At 39.3% G+C, this 17,240-nt stretch overlaps 1 protein-coding gene across 12 annotated transcripts in view; it reads left to right on the top strand.

Annotated features, from left to right (window-relative positions):
- Nucleotides 1-17,240, top strand: part of stxbp5l (syntaxin binding protein 5-like) — a 166,543-nt gene that overhangs the window by 75,966 nt on the left and 73,337 nt on the right. For all 12 annotated transcript variants that reach the window (XM_038720194.1, XM_038720192.1, XM_038720190.1 and 9 more), the window contains exons 3-4: nucleotides 5,042-5,123; nucleotides 12,005-12,105. In XM_038720194.1, the coding sequence (XP_038576122.1) occupies nucleotides 5,042-5,123; nucleotides 12,005-12,105 (183 nt within the window). The remainder of the gene's footprint in view (nucleotides 1-5,041; nucleotides 5,124-12,004; nucleotides 12,106-17,240) is intronic.

Here is a 17,240-nt window from a genome sequence, read left to right as displayed (position 1 = left end):
CAAACAAAGGCAAGTCGAGCCAAAGGGCCTCCGCTCAGACTAGCTTGGTTTGAGGGCGTGCCTGACCCCGCTAGCCATTTGACAACCTTTATGATGCGTTTTCATTGTGACGTCACAAGTAAAGGAAGTGAAGGGCTGGACTACAAACGAGCTGTTTTCAAGCGGTTCAGAGCAGAGCTTTCTGTGGGAGATGGGAACTCCCTTTGGGCTGGACTTTGGGCTTTTTCACTTTGCAAACCTGTTACATGTACAAAAAAGATATATAACTCAATAAAGGAGAGGGAAAAAGACAAAAAGCATAATACACCTCTTTAATGGAACCTGGCTTCTTTTTGCAACCAGCAGAATCGCCATCTGCTGACCGTTATAGAGAATGCAGGTTTAAGTTCCGTCTGCATGGTTTCACTTTCAGACCCTGAGGTTGCCGCTTGATTGAGATTAGAGAAATAACATTTGACAACCACTTGTCATGTATCTACAAATCTGGATAGCAACTGCAGGATGTTGAGTTTCTAATATATTTTGCCAGTGAGTTGCTAATTCATTTGTCCCGATGATGTCTGTCGAATACTAACTTCACCACGGTCCCTTCTTTCACACTTGCCGTGTTGCAAGGAAGAAATTTGCATTTAGGTTAAACAAACATGGAGGAGAGTGAAGTTTAACAACTCAAAATCTACTCGCAGACATATATCCGTAAAGTTTTGAATTTGCGATGAATTGTAAACATAGACATTTTTCTATCATCAAACGATAATTGTCATATTGCACGCCCTAGTCTTTGTTTTGTGATTATTTATCATCTTTCAAATGATTCTAACAAACGTGAAAACCAGTCCTGTCTATGCAGAAAATTACAATCTTGTGTAGGCTTGCTTATCATAAAGCACCCGTGACAAGACCAAGGCCTTTGCACATCAGGTCCATATTTTTCGTATGTGCTTGCAAAAATAACACTGAGTCCAATGCGTCTTATTGTATTTGTTGTGTAAATACACTGTAAGACACACAATGAGGTCATCAAGCAGAGAGGATGACTTTGTGTACACCTTTTGCTGTGTCTCTCGCTCCTTCTCTCTCCTCCCTGCTTCCTGTGTGTGCAAAGACCTTAACTCACATTGTCAATACTGATACTTTGTAACACATCCACAAGCAGCAATCTCAGACTTGGCTTTGTTCAAGCCTTCTCTTGTGCTGGAAGTCACCTGCTGTGTGGGTATTCAAAGGAGAAATAAGTGGACCGGCCTGTTCCTTGTGTTTCTTGTGTGTATCTAGTTTTTTTTTCTCCATATCAGCGGGTGGACCAGACAAAATATTTAAGCATTTATACACTAACACATGATATGAACACAAGAATAGAAGAACATTTGTGTGTGTGTGTGTGTGTGTGTGTGTGTGTGTGTGTGTGTGTGTGTGTGTGTGTATACAAATCGCAGCTGTGCGGTACTGACTCAACACACAGGGTGCACGCAGCATTTATGCATTTAACACAACCACCCAGGAGGTTATCAAGCTTGTTTTAACCATAATCCAGCTGTTGTGCTCTTTCCTAATTGCATAAGAAATTCTCAGGCAGGTATATTTTTCAAATATAATGCTAAAATATCAAACTGTGGGGCGCTAAAATAAACCTGTTTCCCCTGCCGCACAAACATATTGATACATTCAGACATATGCAAGGCCACATATACTTTTAGAATACATGCCAATATATTGTGTTCTGGAAGAATGTATTACAAAGTATACATGATTACCAAATCTCTGATTTATTTTCAGATATATAGTTTAAATGATATCTTATAGCTGTAAATATAGCATTAATTTTTATATTATGCAGTACATTGTAAATATAGAGCATGCCAATAAAGCCCCATTGACAGTGAATATAGTATATTTACTGGACATGTAATACAGAGCCAACCTGAAAAAAATGTTGTATACTTGTTTTTCTGAGAAATAGTTTTTTTTTGTTGTTTTTTTTTACAAAATCTAAGACTAATTTAAACATACTGGTGCTGAACTTTTGCCTTGGGTCATAAGCAACATTTTGATTCAGAAACTGTCCGAGCCTTTCCTCCCCACTGCACCTGAGATCTGCAGCCTGGTTCAGCAATTCACCATATCAGAGTCCATGGCTGCTGCTGCTGTAGATGTGATAAGTCAGTCTAGCAAGACTGTCTGGATGTTTCTGCCTTGTTGGTTTCAGAGTACATTGTGAGACTGAAATGAGATGTGCTCACTGTGCATACTGTCAATCTGCCCTCTGGCATATCTGTTGTTTGGGTGGAATCCAAACTTTAAATGTGTGTATTACTCAGTAGTAATGCTTTCCTAATTCATGAGCAGTACATTCATTTTCTTACAATTTGATTTTGATAGATTTAAAACAAATCACTGCCTTTCTAATCTATGTAACAGGATTTGCAACTACATATGCTGTCCACACATAGATGAATCTAAAAACACCATTTACTTCCACACATCTGTGTCCACGCTGAAATGCCAAAACAGCAGGACAACTGATCCTCTATTACTCTGCTGTAGTTTAAACTTTCGTTCTGTAAGCCTCCTACTCTCCAGTGATTACTCATAATGTGTTTTGTTAAAACTGCACATACATTTCGTTCTCACCGACAGTTTCTCTGTTTCTGCACTGTCAGACAACTGAACACATATTTGATTGCGGCTCATAAATGTTACACAATCACCTTGCCCTGAGCTGTTTGCAAGGTGTGGGAAGCCAGTGATGCCAAGTAAGGTGGACAGAAATCCCTGGAGGGAGAAGGGGAGGGTAAAGTAGTTGCATCATAGGTTTTGTATTGGTACACTACTACAGTTCATGTGCACATGCAGTCAGAAGACCCTAAACCCCCTTTATTTTGTTGAATACAAAAAAGGATAATTTCTGTGTCATAGGAGTATACATACAAATTTTTTTAATACAATTAAATTACATTTTTACAGTTGTTGCTTTTGATATATATGTGAACATGTTTACATATATACATATTTTATTTACCTTTTATGCTTTTCTACTATAACAAAGTCGGTAATTTGTGATATATGGAATATAGTGACATTCATGTACCTGGTTTTAGTTCATACTGACTAGTGTCATGACTGCAATGTCTAAATAACGTGGTTTAGGTTTACACACAAAACGATGCCAATGAAATGCGATGCATAACAGGTTAATTTTGTTCATTGCAGGACTAGTAATATTTGGTTCCGTGCTGTACCTCGAGCAAATTCAAATCTGAACAACCAGTAGTGATTAAATAACTGCTCCTGTACCAGATCCAACTGGCTCTGTTTTCATGTTGTGTCATTTCCCCCTCCTACTGATTTCCACCTGCTTTGAAGGATGCGCTTGGGGATTTTTCTTCCTGTAGTAACCGTACCTGTTTTCTAACCAAACTGCATGGGGATGTATGTGCTGATCACAAGGCTCTTCCTGTGCACATTAGAGCATGGATATAATGCTATGATGTGTTGTTTAATACACACTGGGAAATTACTTACTAAGGAGTAAGGAAAACTGCAATCTATGAACTTTTGCGAGCAGTATGATTAGCATTAATATTGTTAGCTATACTGTGTTACGTGTGTATATAAAGTAAAGCTCAGTTGGTCCATGGTGTCACCAGTTATACAAATTCAGTGTCTTGTCTTCATACTGACATGCCTTCTGAGTGTTTCCTGGCTATGTTACATTTAAAACATTTAAAAAGCAGCCTAAGGGTGTTTTGTTGGATAGCACAACCAGGCCGGAGGTACGGCTACCAGGTGAAAACCTTGCACGTCTTCTCTGTTGCACTGTATGTATTGAAGTGGTGTCTTCTTTATTTGTCTTGTGCTCTGTTTTTATTGGCCTGTAAAGCACTTCATGATGCTTTCTCTAGAAAGGTTCTATATAATGTATTTAATTACAGTACATACTTGCTCTCTAACAAACTCATTGGAGCCTCTCTGCTCTTGGCAACATGTGACACCAGCTGCTTGCATTTGCAGATGAATCTGCCCTCTCAAGATAGATAGAGTGAAATCTGTCATTTTGCAAGAATCGGCATTGGCTGATACCTGCACTCAAGAGGCTGATGTATCATCCTAAATGACAGCAGATGTAATCTGAAAACATTCCTGCCTAGTGTTAAATATATATTGTTATTAGGGGTGTGGAAAATAATTAATTTTTAGATGCATCGCGATGCGGACTTGGATGATTATGAATTGATTCACAAATGTCAATAATCGATTATCTAGAGGTTAATTGATAACGTAATGTTTTGTTTTAGAGAGAATGTTGATTTAGTTAATGATACCTTAGGATAGTGTAGTTTGTTTTGCTGTTGTAATACAAAGTACTTAACAGTGATAGTTACAATTTGAAGGACAGCTATTTTTCACAATTTGATGACAAACAGTGTAACTGTCTAGACACCTTTTTGGTGACAACACAGAGCAGAGCCTTTGCACTGGTGTACAAAGCCAGGAGCACACAGGTCATGCTCCTCACCTGTGCTTGCACTGATGTTTTGCTTTGAACTTGACTTCCCTGAGGTGGGAGGAGAAGAACAGTAGAGGGTGTGTCAGCAATCATCAAGCGTCAAAATACCCTTCTTTCAAATCCGCTCACCCGTTATAAACGTATTTGACATTGCACCACCTGCCTGCTTATACCACCAGTAGCACAAGTCCCTGCATCTTCTGTGCAGCCACAGCTGATTCACGTAATAAAACGTCTTTATTTTTGTTGATCAAGTTGACCAAGGAACAAGTCAAAGCAGTAAAAAAGAGGTGAAAGGACTAAATATATGCCCTCCTTTACCGTTTGTAATTGTATTGTAGGAAACATTTCAAGGTCAGATGATAGTAGTATATCCATCACAGTGTAGTGTAGTTGAAGTACTTCAAGTGTTGATTGGATGTTGTCTTTCACACTTACAGTACACCACAATCACTGTTTTGCCTATATTGTGCTGATATATAATGATATTATTGTAGTCTTCTGTACACTTCCTTAACTACCTGATGTCATCAGACTGGGCCGACCCGGAGTGGACTGCTACTGTCAGCACGAGAGCGGAGCCGCTGTCCTTCAACTGCAGTTCCTCATCAATGAGGTAAGCCAGACTCTATTAAAGCAAAGCCACTCTTGTCACACTTTGCAGGCTTGAAGTCACCACAGTGGGTCCTAATGTCTTGTTCTTGAGACGCCCTGTGGGGCTTTTAAATGTAGCTGTTAATGTAGATTTGCATATTAAAATTAGTGAATTTATTTCTGGTCTGCGTTAGAATTTTTACAGTGTAAATTAATGAATCAAACAGGAAATGTGTTTGCGAAAACTGTATTGCCAGTAAATCCAAAAATGTGAGGGAATCAAGATCACTGAAAACAACATTGCTAAAGTTGAATCAGTAGAAAAGAGATCAGTTCACATGTTGGAAAACACTGTGTGTGTGGGAAAAGAAACCTTGGGTCAAAACGCATTATTGCACGAATGATGAATTCAGAATCAGAAACCGCTTTATTGCCAAGTAGTTTTTACACATACAAGGAATTTGCTTTGGTGACTAGGTGCGTTGCAATAGACATAATTCAGATGTTATTGTTCTTGGCTGTGGATGTTTTCAAATTCAATGGATTAATTCATTTTTTGGTACCTATGGAAACAAACGTAAAGGGAGAGTAAGACATTTGGCAGAAGGATTGTTGATATTTGAACCTTAACTGACAAACAAATATACCCTCCCTTCAATGCTCCTGCAGAAGCTCTCCCCCAAAATTTCAAATCTTTTGAGGTTTCTCCAGCATTGAAACTCCTTTGCCCTTGCCTGGTCATGTAACTTTCTTCTCTGTTTTTACTCTTCAGGGCTTTTTTTCTTTGGCTGTCTTTTTCTTCACAGTGTCTGGAGTCTTGCACTTTCGAATGTGTCTCCCCCCATCTCAAGTAGTATGCAGCTGCAGTACCGGAGGCTGCATTTTCAGGATCTCAGTCCTAGGACCAGAACTGCATTTGTAGGAATCTTGTTTTGATTGAAACAATCTAGCTAGCTAACTAGCTGGTAACTATGTTACCCCCCCCCCCCCCGAAGCCTATTACCCTTACCCTATTACCCTTACCCTAACCATCTGATGATTATACGCATGCCGACCACCAATCCACTAGATGGCGCTGTCACAAAAGAACTATGTTCCTAGAAATGCGCTCCCAGGACTGCGGGGGTCCCTAAAATACAGCCTCTGATACTGCAGCTACATAATATTGCCCATCTCTCCTATTCACGAACATTAATGCTACCTGTTGCTGATTGGCTTGAACAACGTTGTGAGGCAAGGTCCACACCGCTTTCCTTGTTTTCCATTTACAGACCCAGGGCTGTGTAGGAAAACCGCGAGGAAATATTTGCTGAATTTAACAAAAAGTGTATTCGATTACAATAACTTGCTACGCCTTTAATAGTCTTTTTTACAGAAATCCAAGTCTGGGAAAATACACATTGACATTTTTGTATAACGTTTGCATACAGTTTTTCATTCCTGGGCCATTAAGCATCCTATCCTATTGTATGGAGTTTTCTAAATCACTTAATAACCCTCAGTTGTTCCATGTAGGGGTCCTGATGTACCTGTAGTCAAACATCAGGAGATTAAACCCTATGAAGATGAGCTATTTAAATCAAGGATTGTTATGATTATCACTTACTCTCTTCTTTTTCCCCTCAATGATCACTTTTGTACTAACAGACCAGTACTGTGTGGGCTGACACATGGCAGTGCTCTGCATCTTTTTTAGGACTTAAACAGCAGCTTTGTCATCTTTGTCCGTGTGCTGCAGTTTGATGCCATGTTTTGTTTACTCACAAAAAACTATGGTCGTATTAGAGAAAAAGGGGCCCTCTAAAGAGCAGAAGCCGAGTCGTGCAGGTCTTACTATTTCTTGTTTCTCCTTTATTCTGCTTTAATCTACACTCTCTTCCTGCCTCTCTCTGCTTTTTTTTCCTTTACCCACTCCATTTCTTTTTAAGCCCACTGGCTCTTCCAGCCCACTTCTCCATCACTCATTGGCCTACTTGTGATGTGTCGGAGGCAAATGGAGGTGGATGGGCCTGAAGAGGGGTGTGCGTGTGTTTGTGTGACAGGTATTGACTGTGTATGTGTGTGTGTGGCTCTAAGTATGTAAGTAAGTATGTGTAAGAGTATCTCAACAGTGTGTATCTGGTTGTGAGCCTGCCTACAATTCGCAGCTTCAAGTGTGTCTTGTTTAGTTGGTGGGTTTGTAAAAGACTGTGTGCCATATTTGCTTGTCGGATATGTATATATTTTAACTTTATTGCTTCTGCATATAGTGCACACGTGTGAGAACACACTCTCCACTGGTCTCTCTTATATGAACGAACACTCACACCCACTACTGTAGGTCTTCTCGTGGTTGGAAAGAGTGACTAATAGCGGTGCGTGGGCTGTCGGCCACCCTGCTAATGGCTGACCGGTATTTTCAGACCGACCTCTTGACATTCAGTGAGGTGTAATGAATTCCTATTAGACGTACGCAGCCACAAAAGGGGCCACTTCATGCAGCTACCTGTGAATGAAGAGCTATGTAAAAGGTATCTATTATCTCTATCACACAGAAATCACACAATTTAACACATCTAGTTGTCACCATTTTATTATGTAGTTATAGTTTTATACCATGTCATCCTCGTAAGCCTGTCCCTATTTTATGATGAGATTTTTCTTTCTGTGACTCTTGTCGGTGGAGGGTATGATGAAGAGGCTAATGAATGTGTTTGTTTGCTTATTCTGAATTCATTATTTTGCTTGATGAATAATACATCTGAAGAGGGGGAGGGGGCTGCTGAAGGTTGGTGTCAGATGAGGTAGATGGGTTGGCGTTGGAGGGGGGAGACTGCTTAGGGAAGGAAAAGGTGAGAAAGATTATAGTGCAGTACTGAGGGCTGGATTGAAGCATGGGTCCGCAGGATAACTGTAAAGATGATTACTTGTAAACAAGAAATGTAGTATTTTATTTTGCAGTAAATGTACTTCCTAAAACAAATCTCCTGAAATGTTGAGATAATTGATTGTAGTTACAAAGTAAAACGTGTTTTGTAGAGTTTGTTTTTATCTATCTATACGGCCTTTTCATCAGTCGGACTACACTGGTACGCAAACATCAAAAAGAATGTGATATTACTGATTTCAAATTAAATAATGAAAGGGCAAGAAATTAGGTGATCCAAGCACTTTGCCATCTGCTGCATTAATCATGTACAAAGCAACAGAGACCAATGTTTAAAGAAAATTCAAACTTTCCATTCCTCTGAACACATACACTGATTGGTTTTTATCAGCCTCCTTTTCCTCAAAATTGGGAAACCGAGGCTAATAAGACCAGAAACGTCTCCATACTAATAAGCTGTTTCTTAAAATCAGTGTTAAACTTTGTTTCTCTTTATGAGCATGGAGATGTGGAAAGGACATGAGGGGTAGCAGGAGAAGGACAGACAGATGTTAACACATCCAGGCAGCCAGACACACGTCATTAACCTTTGATATGACCCAAAATGACCTGAGAACTAAATCAGCTCATAGCATTTGATGAACCAACAAGAAGCTTTTCTTAACTGCTGCTTTTTCTTGCTTTTTCTTGTGAAATGAGTGTGAATGAATAAAGTGCTATTAAGTATCAAGTCCATAACGTACAGTAAGATGTGTATTGAAAGCTGTCAGGCAGATACTGTACTACAGATACTTTCAACTTTGGAGAACTTTGGTTTCATGCAACAAAAAGACCTGACTTTGTCACACACTGGCTGACATATTGATTAATTAACCAGTGATACATCCTCAGATGCACACAGTGCCAAAGACAGTGATTCCATTGACTATGTGGTTTAAGCAATATTAATTATATTTCTCTTTTTGTAGGTTTATAGAGAAATGTAAGGGGGGCTATCAGTTTACTAGACCACAAACCCTATGTTCTGTTAACATAATTACATGTGAATGCACCTAAAGCTATTTTCTAGATGTAGCGATTGTCTGGTGGCCTGCTGATTGTCATTTTATCCATGCCGTGTACTCTACCTGCACCTGGTCACCTCACCTGTGTTGTGATCGAGACATCAAAATAATCATACAATAATGGCGGCGCGGACCCAGCTCTCTCACCCTGTCTTCCTCCTACATTCTCTTTTCTTTCTGTCTGGTATGATTTCTTCATTAGCTGCTGCTCCTCCTCCTCTCACTCCTTCAGGCAACAGAAACAAACTCCATCAGTATAGGAAAGAATCGTCAAAATTATCTTTTGACGGCTGTGGAGTAATAAGCGGTGCTATGGAACTGACAGAAATGATTATCGAATGCAATGTTAAGTAGTGATAGCAATTCTGTGTTGTATTATCTCTGTTTAGGTCCATAACAGCAGCTCTCAGCTGAGTTAGATTTATCTCTGTAATCCTCTATGTGTATTGTGTAAACTTTAGTCAGGTTGGCACATGGCTGACTCATTAAATGTTTTTCATTAATCTGTTTAGTGTAAGCCAGTCCATTTTAATGACCACTTTGACAGATTCCCTTCACATAAAAAAGAATAAATCGATAGTGTCAGTACACTATTATGTAAGTAGAAGAGTTGCAGCAGCAAGGATGCAAATACTATCTTGCTAAATTGTGCAGTGAGACTTATTATGTGAAATGACAATAAGACAAAGGCAACTATATACCACCCAAAAATACACAAATAACATCAAGTCAGTTATTGCTTCGTCATGTCCAAGACAGTTAAAGAAAAGCTCTAAAAACAATAATGAGACTAACCAACACACACTCAGACTTTCTATAAGAAATGGAAACACTAACCCAATAAACAGACCGTAAAATACTGTCTACAGTGGCTTTAAAATATCCTGTATCTAAATACATTTCATACATTTGTTCAAATTACTTTAATGTCAGGCTGCTGTTTTAGTATCTGGGCAAAGTAGAGCAGAAATTCAAGAAACCACCAGCATAAAGCAGTTTAAAACAAATCACTGCATTTTGATGCAACTATATTACATTACAAAATCAGAGTGAAGCTGATTGAGATAAATAAATAAAAAGTAATCAAATCCTGTATCAGACTTTCTAATTTCCTCAAAGTGCCAGGTAATCTTCAGCGCATCCTTCATCAGTCAAATGTGACATGGCTAAGGAGCAATATCCCCCCTTTTTATGTATGGAGAGAGGGGGGCGTCTAATAAAATAGGAGGCAGTAGGCAGAAAGATAATTATGTTCATTAAATTTTTCTTTCCTGTTGAACGAATTTAAGAAGATCAATTATTTGTCTCATAAACAAAGCTTCATTGCTCATTTTGCAAATAGGCTTTTGTGAAGTAGCTGTCATGTTTTCAAGTGAGATGTCACAGGCAATTCATTTATTCATTCATATTGAGAACCTGGGTGGGAGCGTGGTAAAGGGAATTAAGAGTTTGTACCAGACAATGCTAAATCTTTTCCTTTTTAGACTGTAATCAATATTATTTTTCCTCAAAAATATATGGCTAGTTTTTGAACAACTTCTGAAAACACCGACAAAGTACAGTGTTCATCCAGTCTAATATTTACCATTTACGGTTAAATATTTTTGCTATGCGAAGCAACCAATCAATCACCAATATGGAAATCAGTGGGAAGCAATATTTTCATCCTCCCATGCACTGCACAGACTTTAATCCCATGATTAAGTTTGTAATCTAAAGCTAATTCTCTCTGAGCTCCGGTCTTAAGTGTCGCCCTGGTAGCAAAGCTGCACTGGGAATTTCACTATAATTACAAGCCTCAGAAGTAGGGCCGAACCAGCTGACATCATTTAAAAATGATTTGCCTCCTTTCTTTCAGTTTTCTACCCATTTCATATGATGTCTGTATGATTTTGCACAGAGCCAAGAAAACACAAAAGATTCAAAAGTGGACCAGTTGTGTCTGAAATTGTCTCTATTTAAAAAGAATTATAATGTCTATGTACTATTGTCTGACTTAGTATAGTATATAGTATGGTAGTTAAGTTTGTTATTTTTTTCCTTTTCTTTGGGTGAAAGACCTCTAAATCTAAGGCAAAAGCCTTTTAATTCATCCTCTTCAAAGATGGATGGTCTTGTTAGGTCTTGCAGCCTGGTTGGTTAGTCTTTACCGTAAACATGGAATTAGTGTATTCTGTTATATGCATGTTTGCATGTTAAAAGAACCCATCTATTTCAGTAGGCTTACCTGACAATCACTCCACCTTACTTCACAACCAGGTATTTTTAAGGTACACCAAGAAACACAAAGCTCACCACAGTGTATTATACAGTCAGTGCTCAATACAACAAACAAAAATGCAGTGCAGTCACAAGATGTTTAGCGGAATCATCTGTTTCTGTGTTGTTGCCTATTGCACTTGTATATTATAAATACAAGAATGTGTTGCACAACTCCGGCACATTCTCTGTTAGCTGCCAAAGGGCATTCCAGGACATGAAGAAAATAAATTCTAATATATGGCTGGGGTAGGTTTAGAGAAAGCTGATTCACAAAAAGAAAATCCCAACAGTCCTGGTATGTGAGTGTCAGAGTACCCAAAAGTGAAAAGATTTCATTCTTTGAAATTTGAGTGAATTACACCTATTAAGGTTTGTATTTGGACAAATATGTTTTTCACTGAGCATCCTTGTTTTGGAGAGTAAATTCTCTCTCTGCTATTTTAGTTCTTACATGTTTACATGGGAGACACTGTACTTACTTCATGTGTTTGTGACCAAATGCCCTCTGTGTACACAAGTAGATTGTTTGGATCTCCAGGTCTTCACTTTCTTTGGTGCGTTACAGCTAGAATCAACTGTGTTTTTGCACTTTGTGCTCACAGTCTAATCAACCAGGACTACAAGGCTTGGGACAGTTCCAAATGGCAAGGTGACCTCTGTGTTGCCATTATGATTCAGCACTGATATTTCTATTTTATTTTTTGCCTTTAGGGGGCGCTGGTCACAGCCTGTGCAGATGACACGCTACATTTGTGGAATCTCCGTCAGAGACGGCCGGCTGTCCTGCATTCACTCAAATTCAACAGAGAGAGGTAAGCATAAATTCCACTAGACACACATCATGCACACACACTCCACACCTTGCTCCGGTGAAAGATGGATGCAACTGTGCTAGGTCAGCATGCACCATTTCACACAGGCAATCAGGGGTGACAAAACCCAATTAACTACCCCTCTACACAGTAATGACCATAAAGAGCCCTTTTAGAAATCTTGGATGCCACTAGGCAGTTCCCTCTGTGCTGCAATAGGACCCCTACCAACATCATATTCAGGACCACCCAGCATGTATAGTAAAGGCCTCCGGTCCATTAGTCAGCTGCAGCATTGGCAGCGGAAAGAGTTCTTCCACCAGGAAGACATATTTAATCAACTCAATCTAGAAGCCAGTGAAGCGGAGTGTTGACAGGACGAGGCCAGCTTTCTCTGTCCTGCCTCTGATCCTTTTTCACTTTGTCTGATAAACCTGAGAAGGAGGATTTTTGGCTAGAAGCTCTCTCTGTCGTCTCATCTTGTGACCCCTTCTGTGAGAGCAGACTTCCCAGTGGTTATTAGGCAGCTGAATCCATCTCCTTTGACATGTTGCCACCGCAGCCCCTGAGACACATCAGCTAGATTTCACATGGTTGCTACAAACTAGCATCAGTAGGGAGAGCTGGTATTTAACAAAAGATTCCTTATGGCAGCCTAGTCATACCTGGGCATGAACGTTGAATCAAATTTGTATCATTATAGGTCTGTCTTTCTGTCATACTTTATTGCCCTCTGGATATGAGGAAGTGCCACACCCTCAGTCAGTCAGCTGTCTCACACCCTGCATTGTCCATCTCCTCCTCGTCTGTAGGGTAAAAGGCGAGGAACAGGTCACAGTGTTTCCCACAGACTGTTTACAGACAGACTGTATCCCCTTAGAAAGTAATACATGTGACCTCCTAACTCCAACATGACTTAGGTAGGCATTAGACTTCCAATAAGATGGTTACACATATTTAAGCCAGTATATCATGTACCTTGTAGGAGGTACATTGTAGACTCCATAGGGACAGTAAAGGGATAAATATTGTGGACCAAGAGGGGATCTTGATATTTGATTTTGGCACAACATGGTGTTATCAGTCTGTACTGCTGCTGCCATTTTTGTCAAGCTCAGACACAGGAAAACAGGGATTTAGACCCAAATGCAGACACTAGGGCCAAGCAGGTACAGTTCGTGTTTATTTAAACCAAGTGATAACTGCAAACTGCAAGTGTTGGGCATATCCGTGAAAAACATTAGGCGATCAAGACAGAAAGGAAGCGAAGACGAGGACACCAAAGACAGACAACTTCAAAACAGGAAATACAAACACCAAAATCCCAAAACTGTGACACAAGTTTCAACAAACAATGCTGTGTAAGACTGTAAAATATCCTAAAACCTTCTACATCAATAGAGTTGACCGGCTCTCAAGAATTTCCATCACAGGATGGATGTGGTGAGCAAGGGCTTGGCTCTATTGCTTTTCCCCAGCAGAGATAGCTCAGTCTCAATCTCTGCTCTCCACCATGAAACTTTAATGGTAAACAATGGCCTCTTTATTCCTTGGGAAAACCTGTGGAGAACTGAAGTGGCTCTTCAGTTTCATTTCAGACTGGTCAGCAGATATTGCTTTCTTGTTGTTTCCATTTTGTCATGGCAGGGGTTGTAAGTGTTCAGGTTTGTAATGTCTGTATAAATAGAATAAATCTTGTGCATTGTACCTGCTCTAGTTATAGATGGAGCTCTTTAACGGGCTTCTTTGTCATACCACTAAATTCTCAACTTGGCTGTTGTTCAGCGAGTTTGTCCTCTCCTGAACAGCTGATTCTGTACTGTGATTGTGCTGATTGTGTAAGGTTTCAGTGCACAATCGGGCAATATTGTCAAGCCTATAGATCCCTGCATTAAGGCTTTGACTACTTGCAAGAAATAAGGCTTGCAATAGTATTGGGCCGAAAGACAATGCTGACAGATGGTCGATGGTTGAGCAGGTATCGTGATTGTGAAACTGCGCCCTCTGGCAAATGAAAATCAAAATTTTTTTACATAATACCGCCATGTGAAAGCAGGTTTTAATCACCACGACTTTTATAAATTTTAAATATGCTTTGCACCTATGTTCACACCTTCCTCGGAATTCTCTTCTCCCCACACTCCGACACACAGACAGCACAAGACCTACACCTCAGTGAAACACACCGGCTTGCCCAGTCTCTCTCTTTCTCCCGCCTCGCCCGTCTACTCCACTTTCTGCATCTGCAGTTTATAAAGCCTAAAAGACACAGAACTCCTATTTTTTCCGTATTTTTCAGTCGACTGTCATAGGTGTTATAGACGGTTATCTCGTTAACATATGGAGGACTGATCCTGACAAATTCAGAAATAAATACAGAAATAAATAAATGCTCAATAATAAATAAGCATCTGATTAAATGCACAAAAAAGTAAATAAATAAATGTAAGCAGTAATTAAATTATACAATGAGACATAAATGTATATATCTATTTTAATTAGCTTCGTAATTTATTCACCTTTGTAATTATTACCTTATTTATTTATTGTTCGTTATAATCTTCAGCTTTAGTTATTAATTACTTCTTTTTTAAATGTATTTATTTTTGTCTGTTTTATTCTTCCGTTGCATTTTCTACCCTATTTATTTCCCCAATGGTATTTATTTCTGCCTGTCCTTTTTACATTTCTCTATGCATTTCTGCCTCATTATGCAAATGAGGAGGGGCTGTGTCTCAAGGGGTGAACTTCTCTCCTATTGGTGGACCAGTCAGACGGGAGAGCTCTAGACCCTACTCTACCTGCACACATCAACAAGCTGCTCCTCACACAGTCAGAAGGCTTCCTTCAGTGCGCTGGGGAGGTGTTTAGAAACTGTATTTGAAGACACTACCAGCCATGTCCTCCTTCTTTTTCATGTGGACGCTCTGACCTACAGAGTTTTCATTTAGCAACTTATACGGACACAGAACTGCAGGAAAGTGAGCTGTTGTTTCTGAGAGCCACATCAGTTAGCCGCAGCTAAATCTGGAGTGCACTCCTATATGAGTATTTACGGTAAATGCTCACACACGCAGCAGCTCGTTGCTCTGCTCAGCTGATGTTTCAACAAAAACGCCACTGAGGGTGAAAAATCAACCGTGGTGTTGTGTCGGGAGATGCAGTGACTTAACCAGCGGTGAGTAAGAAACATTCTCAATAATACATGTAATTTGTTAAGCTATGAGGAGAGTAAAAGTCCGCTAGCCGCTAGGCTAATTTATGTAGCGTTAATATCATGTAGGCTAAAGCTCTTAGGCTAGTGGTGGTGACTAACAAATAAACTAACGTTAATCTTGACAGTTACCATTAAGAAGAATTTTATGCTTCTGTTAAATGTGATTGCTATTAAGCTGTGTTTTATGTGTGGTGGTGGAGTCAATTTAAAGTTAACTTTACTGCCCTTAACCAGTCGAAATGATTTAATGAAGGCTAGTTACTGTACTTCTATGTCTTGCACAGAAAACACAGGAGAAGGCATGCGGAGAACATAACCATATTCCTCAGAGGAAAAGAAGAAGAAGGAGGAGAGCAACAAAGAAAATAATCCCCCAAATAATAAAATAAATTCCTTTTATATTCCCCTTACATGCCTTGTTGTTTATGTGTAGATACAGAGGAAGAATGGGACACAGCACACATCTCATCCTTACTGTGTGGTAGAGCATGGGAGAACAGTGGATACTTTTAATACAGCCCACACCCCTAATATTTCTGCATAACTATAACAAGTGGAGAACATTCAAGATTTTTTACAGCTGTCTGCATAGTTTATTCATCTTGTGTAATGTGTAAAGAATACTGGGCTCCTCTCTACTTTGACATTTAAGATTAGCTTGTATTGGATCCACCTTCATACACATATGTGACATTACTGTACAACTTGAGAAAGGTGAGTTGTTTTCTGCTCCAGCCTGCCTAAAAGAAAACAATTTGGGGAATTAAATGGACTTTATTAGCTGCTGCAGTGCAGGATGAACTCAGAACAGACCCATTTCTCAACTTATTATTCTAAATCATGCAATGAAGAAGAAGAAATGCATAATAAATCCTGGGACAATATCTGTCCACAAATACTGTACAGCATGTAGACTAATGAACAAGCCTTGTGTTATATCTGACTTGGGCAGTGAAATGTTTAATTTTTTAATTCATGGGTCATAGTTGTCCATAACTCAAATCAGAATTTAAGGAGAAATGTTTTATACCATCTCAAGAAGACTTCCTATCAGAAAGGTAGGAAGGTACTTCAATGTACAACTGCAGTACTTAATCTATGTAAACTAATTTCCCTGACGTTGTAACAGTTTATACTTCCTGTGAATATAATCCAATTAATTTTCATACTGTATATCTGTTGTGTATTTGATAAATTTGTTGTATGTGGTGCTTGCATCGCGTACTATTGAGACTTCATTGCCCTCTTCAGATAAGACTCTCAGACTGCAACATGCGTCTTTGTAAAGAGAGAAACAGACAGAAAAAAGTCTAACTCTGCCTGTCAGCTCGCTCTGCTCGTTAAAACTGAATTTACCATACAGAATTGAATACGAGTGCACTCCAGATTTAGCTGTAGCTAGCTGACCATGTGGTTCTCCCTATACCGCAGTTCTGTGTCCATCCATGCAGCAAACTGAAAGCACTGTCTGTCGGAGCATCTACATGAATCTACAATGAAATAGAGTTCCTCTGCGCACTGAAGGAAACCATCCAACTGTGTGAGGAGCAAGCTTGTTGATGTGTGCAGGTAGAGTAGGGTCTAGAGCTCTCCCGTCTGACTGGTCCACCAATAGGAGAGAAGTTCACCCCTTGAGACACAACCCCTCCTCATTTGCATAATGAGGCAGAAATGCATAGAGAAATGTAAAAAGGACAGGCAGAAATAAATACCATTGGGGAAATAAATAGGGTAGAAAATGCAACGCAAGAATAAAACAGACAAAAATATTAAAACACACATAAATAAATACATTTAAAAAAGAAGTAATTAATAAATGAAGTTGAAATTATAACGGACAATAAATATAAAGGTAATTACAAAGGTGATAAATTAAGAAGCTAATTAAATAGATATATACATTTATGTCTCCTTGTAT

Source organism: Micropterus salmoides, unplaced genomic scaffold (genome assembly GCF_014851395.1).
Source record: "Micropterus salmoides isolate LMB-PRFRI ecotype aquatic unplaced genomic scaffold, ASM1485139v1 Ms_hic_scaffold_15, whole genome shotgun sequence".
Taxonomy (NCBI): Eukaryota; Metazoa; Chordata; class Actinopteri; order Centrarchiformes; family Centrarchidae; genus Micropterus; species Micropterus salmoides.
Note: the sequence above shows the minus strand (reverse complement) of the source record. Positions and strands in the feature narration are given on the sequence as shown.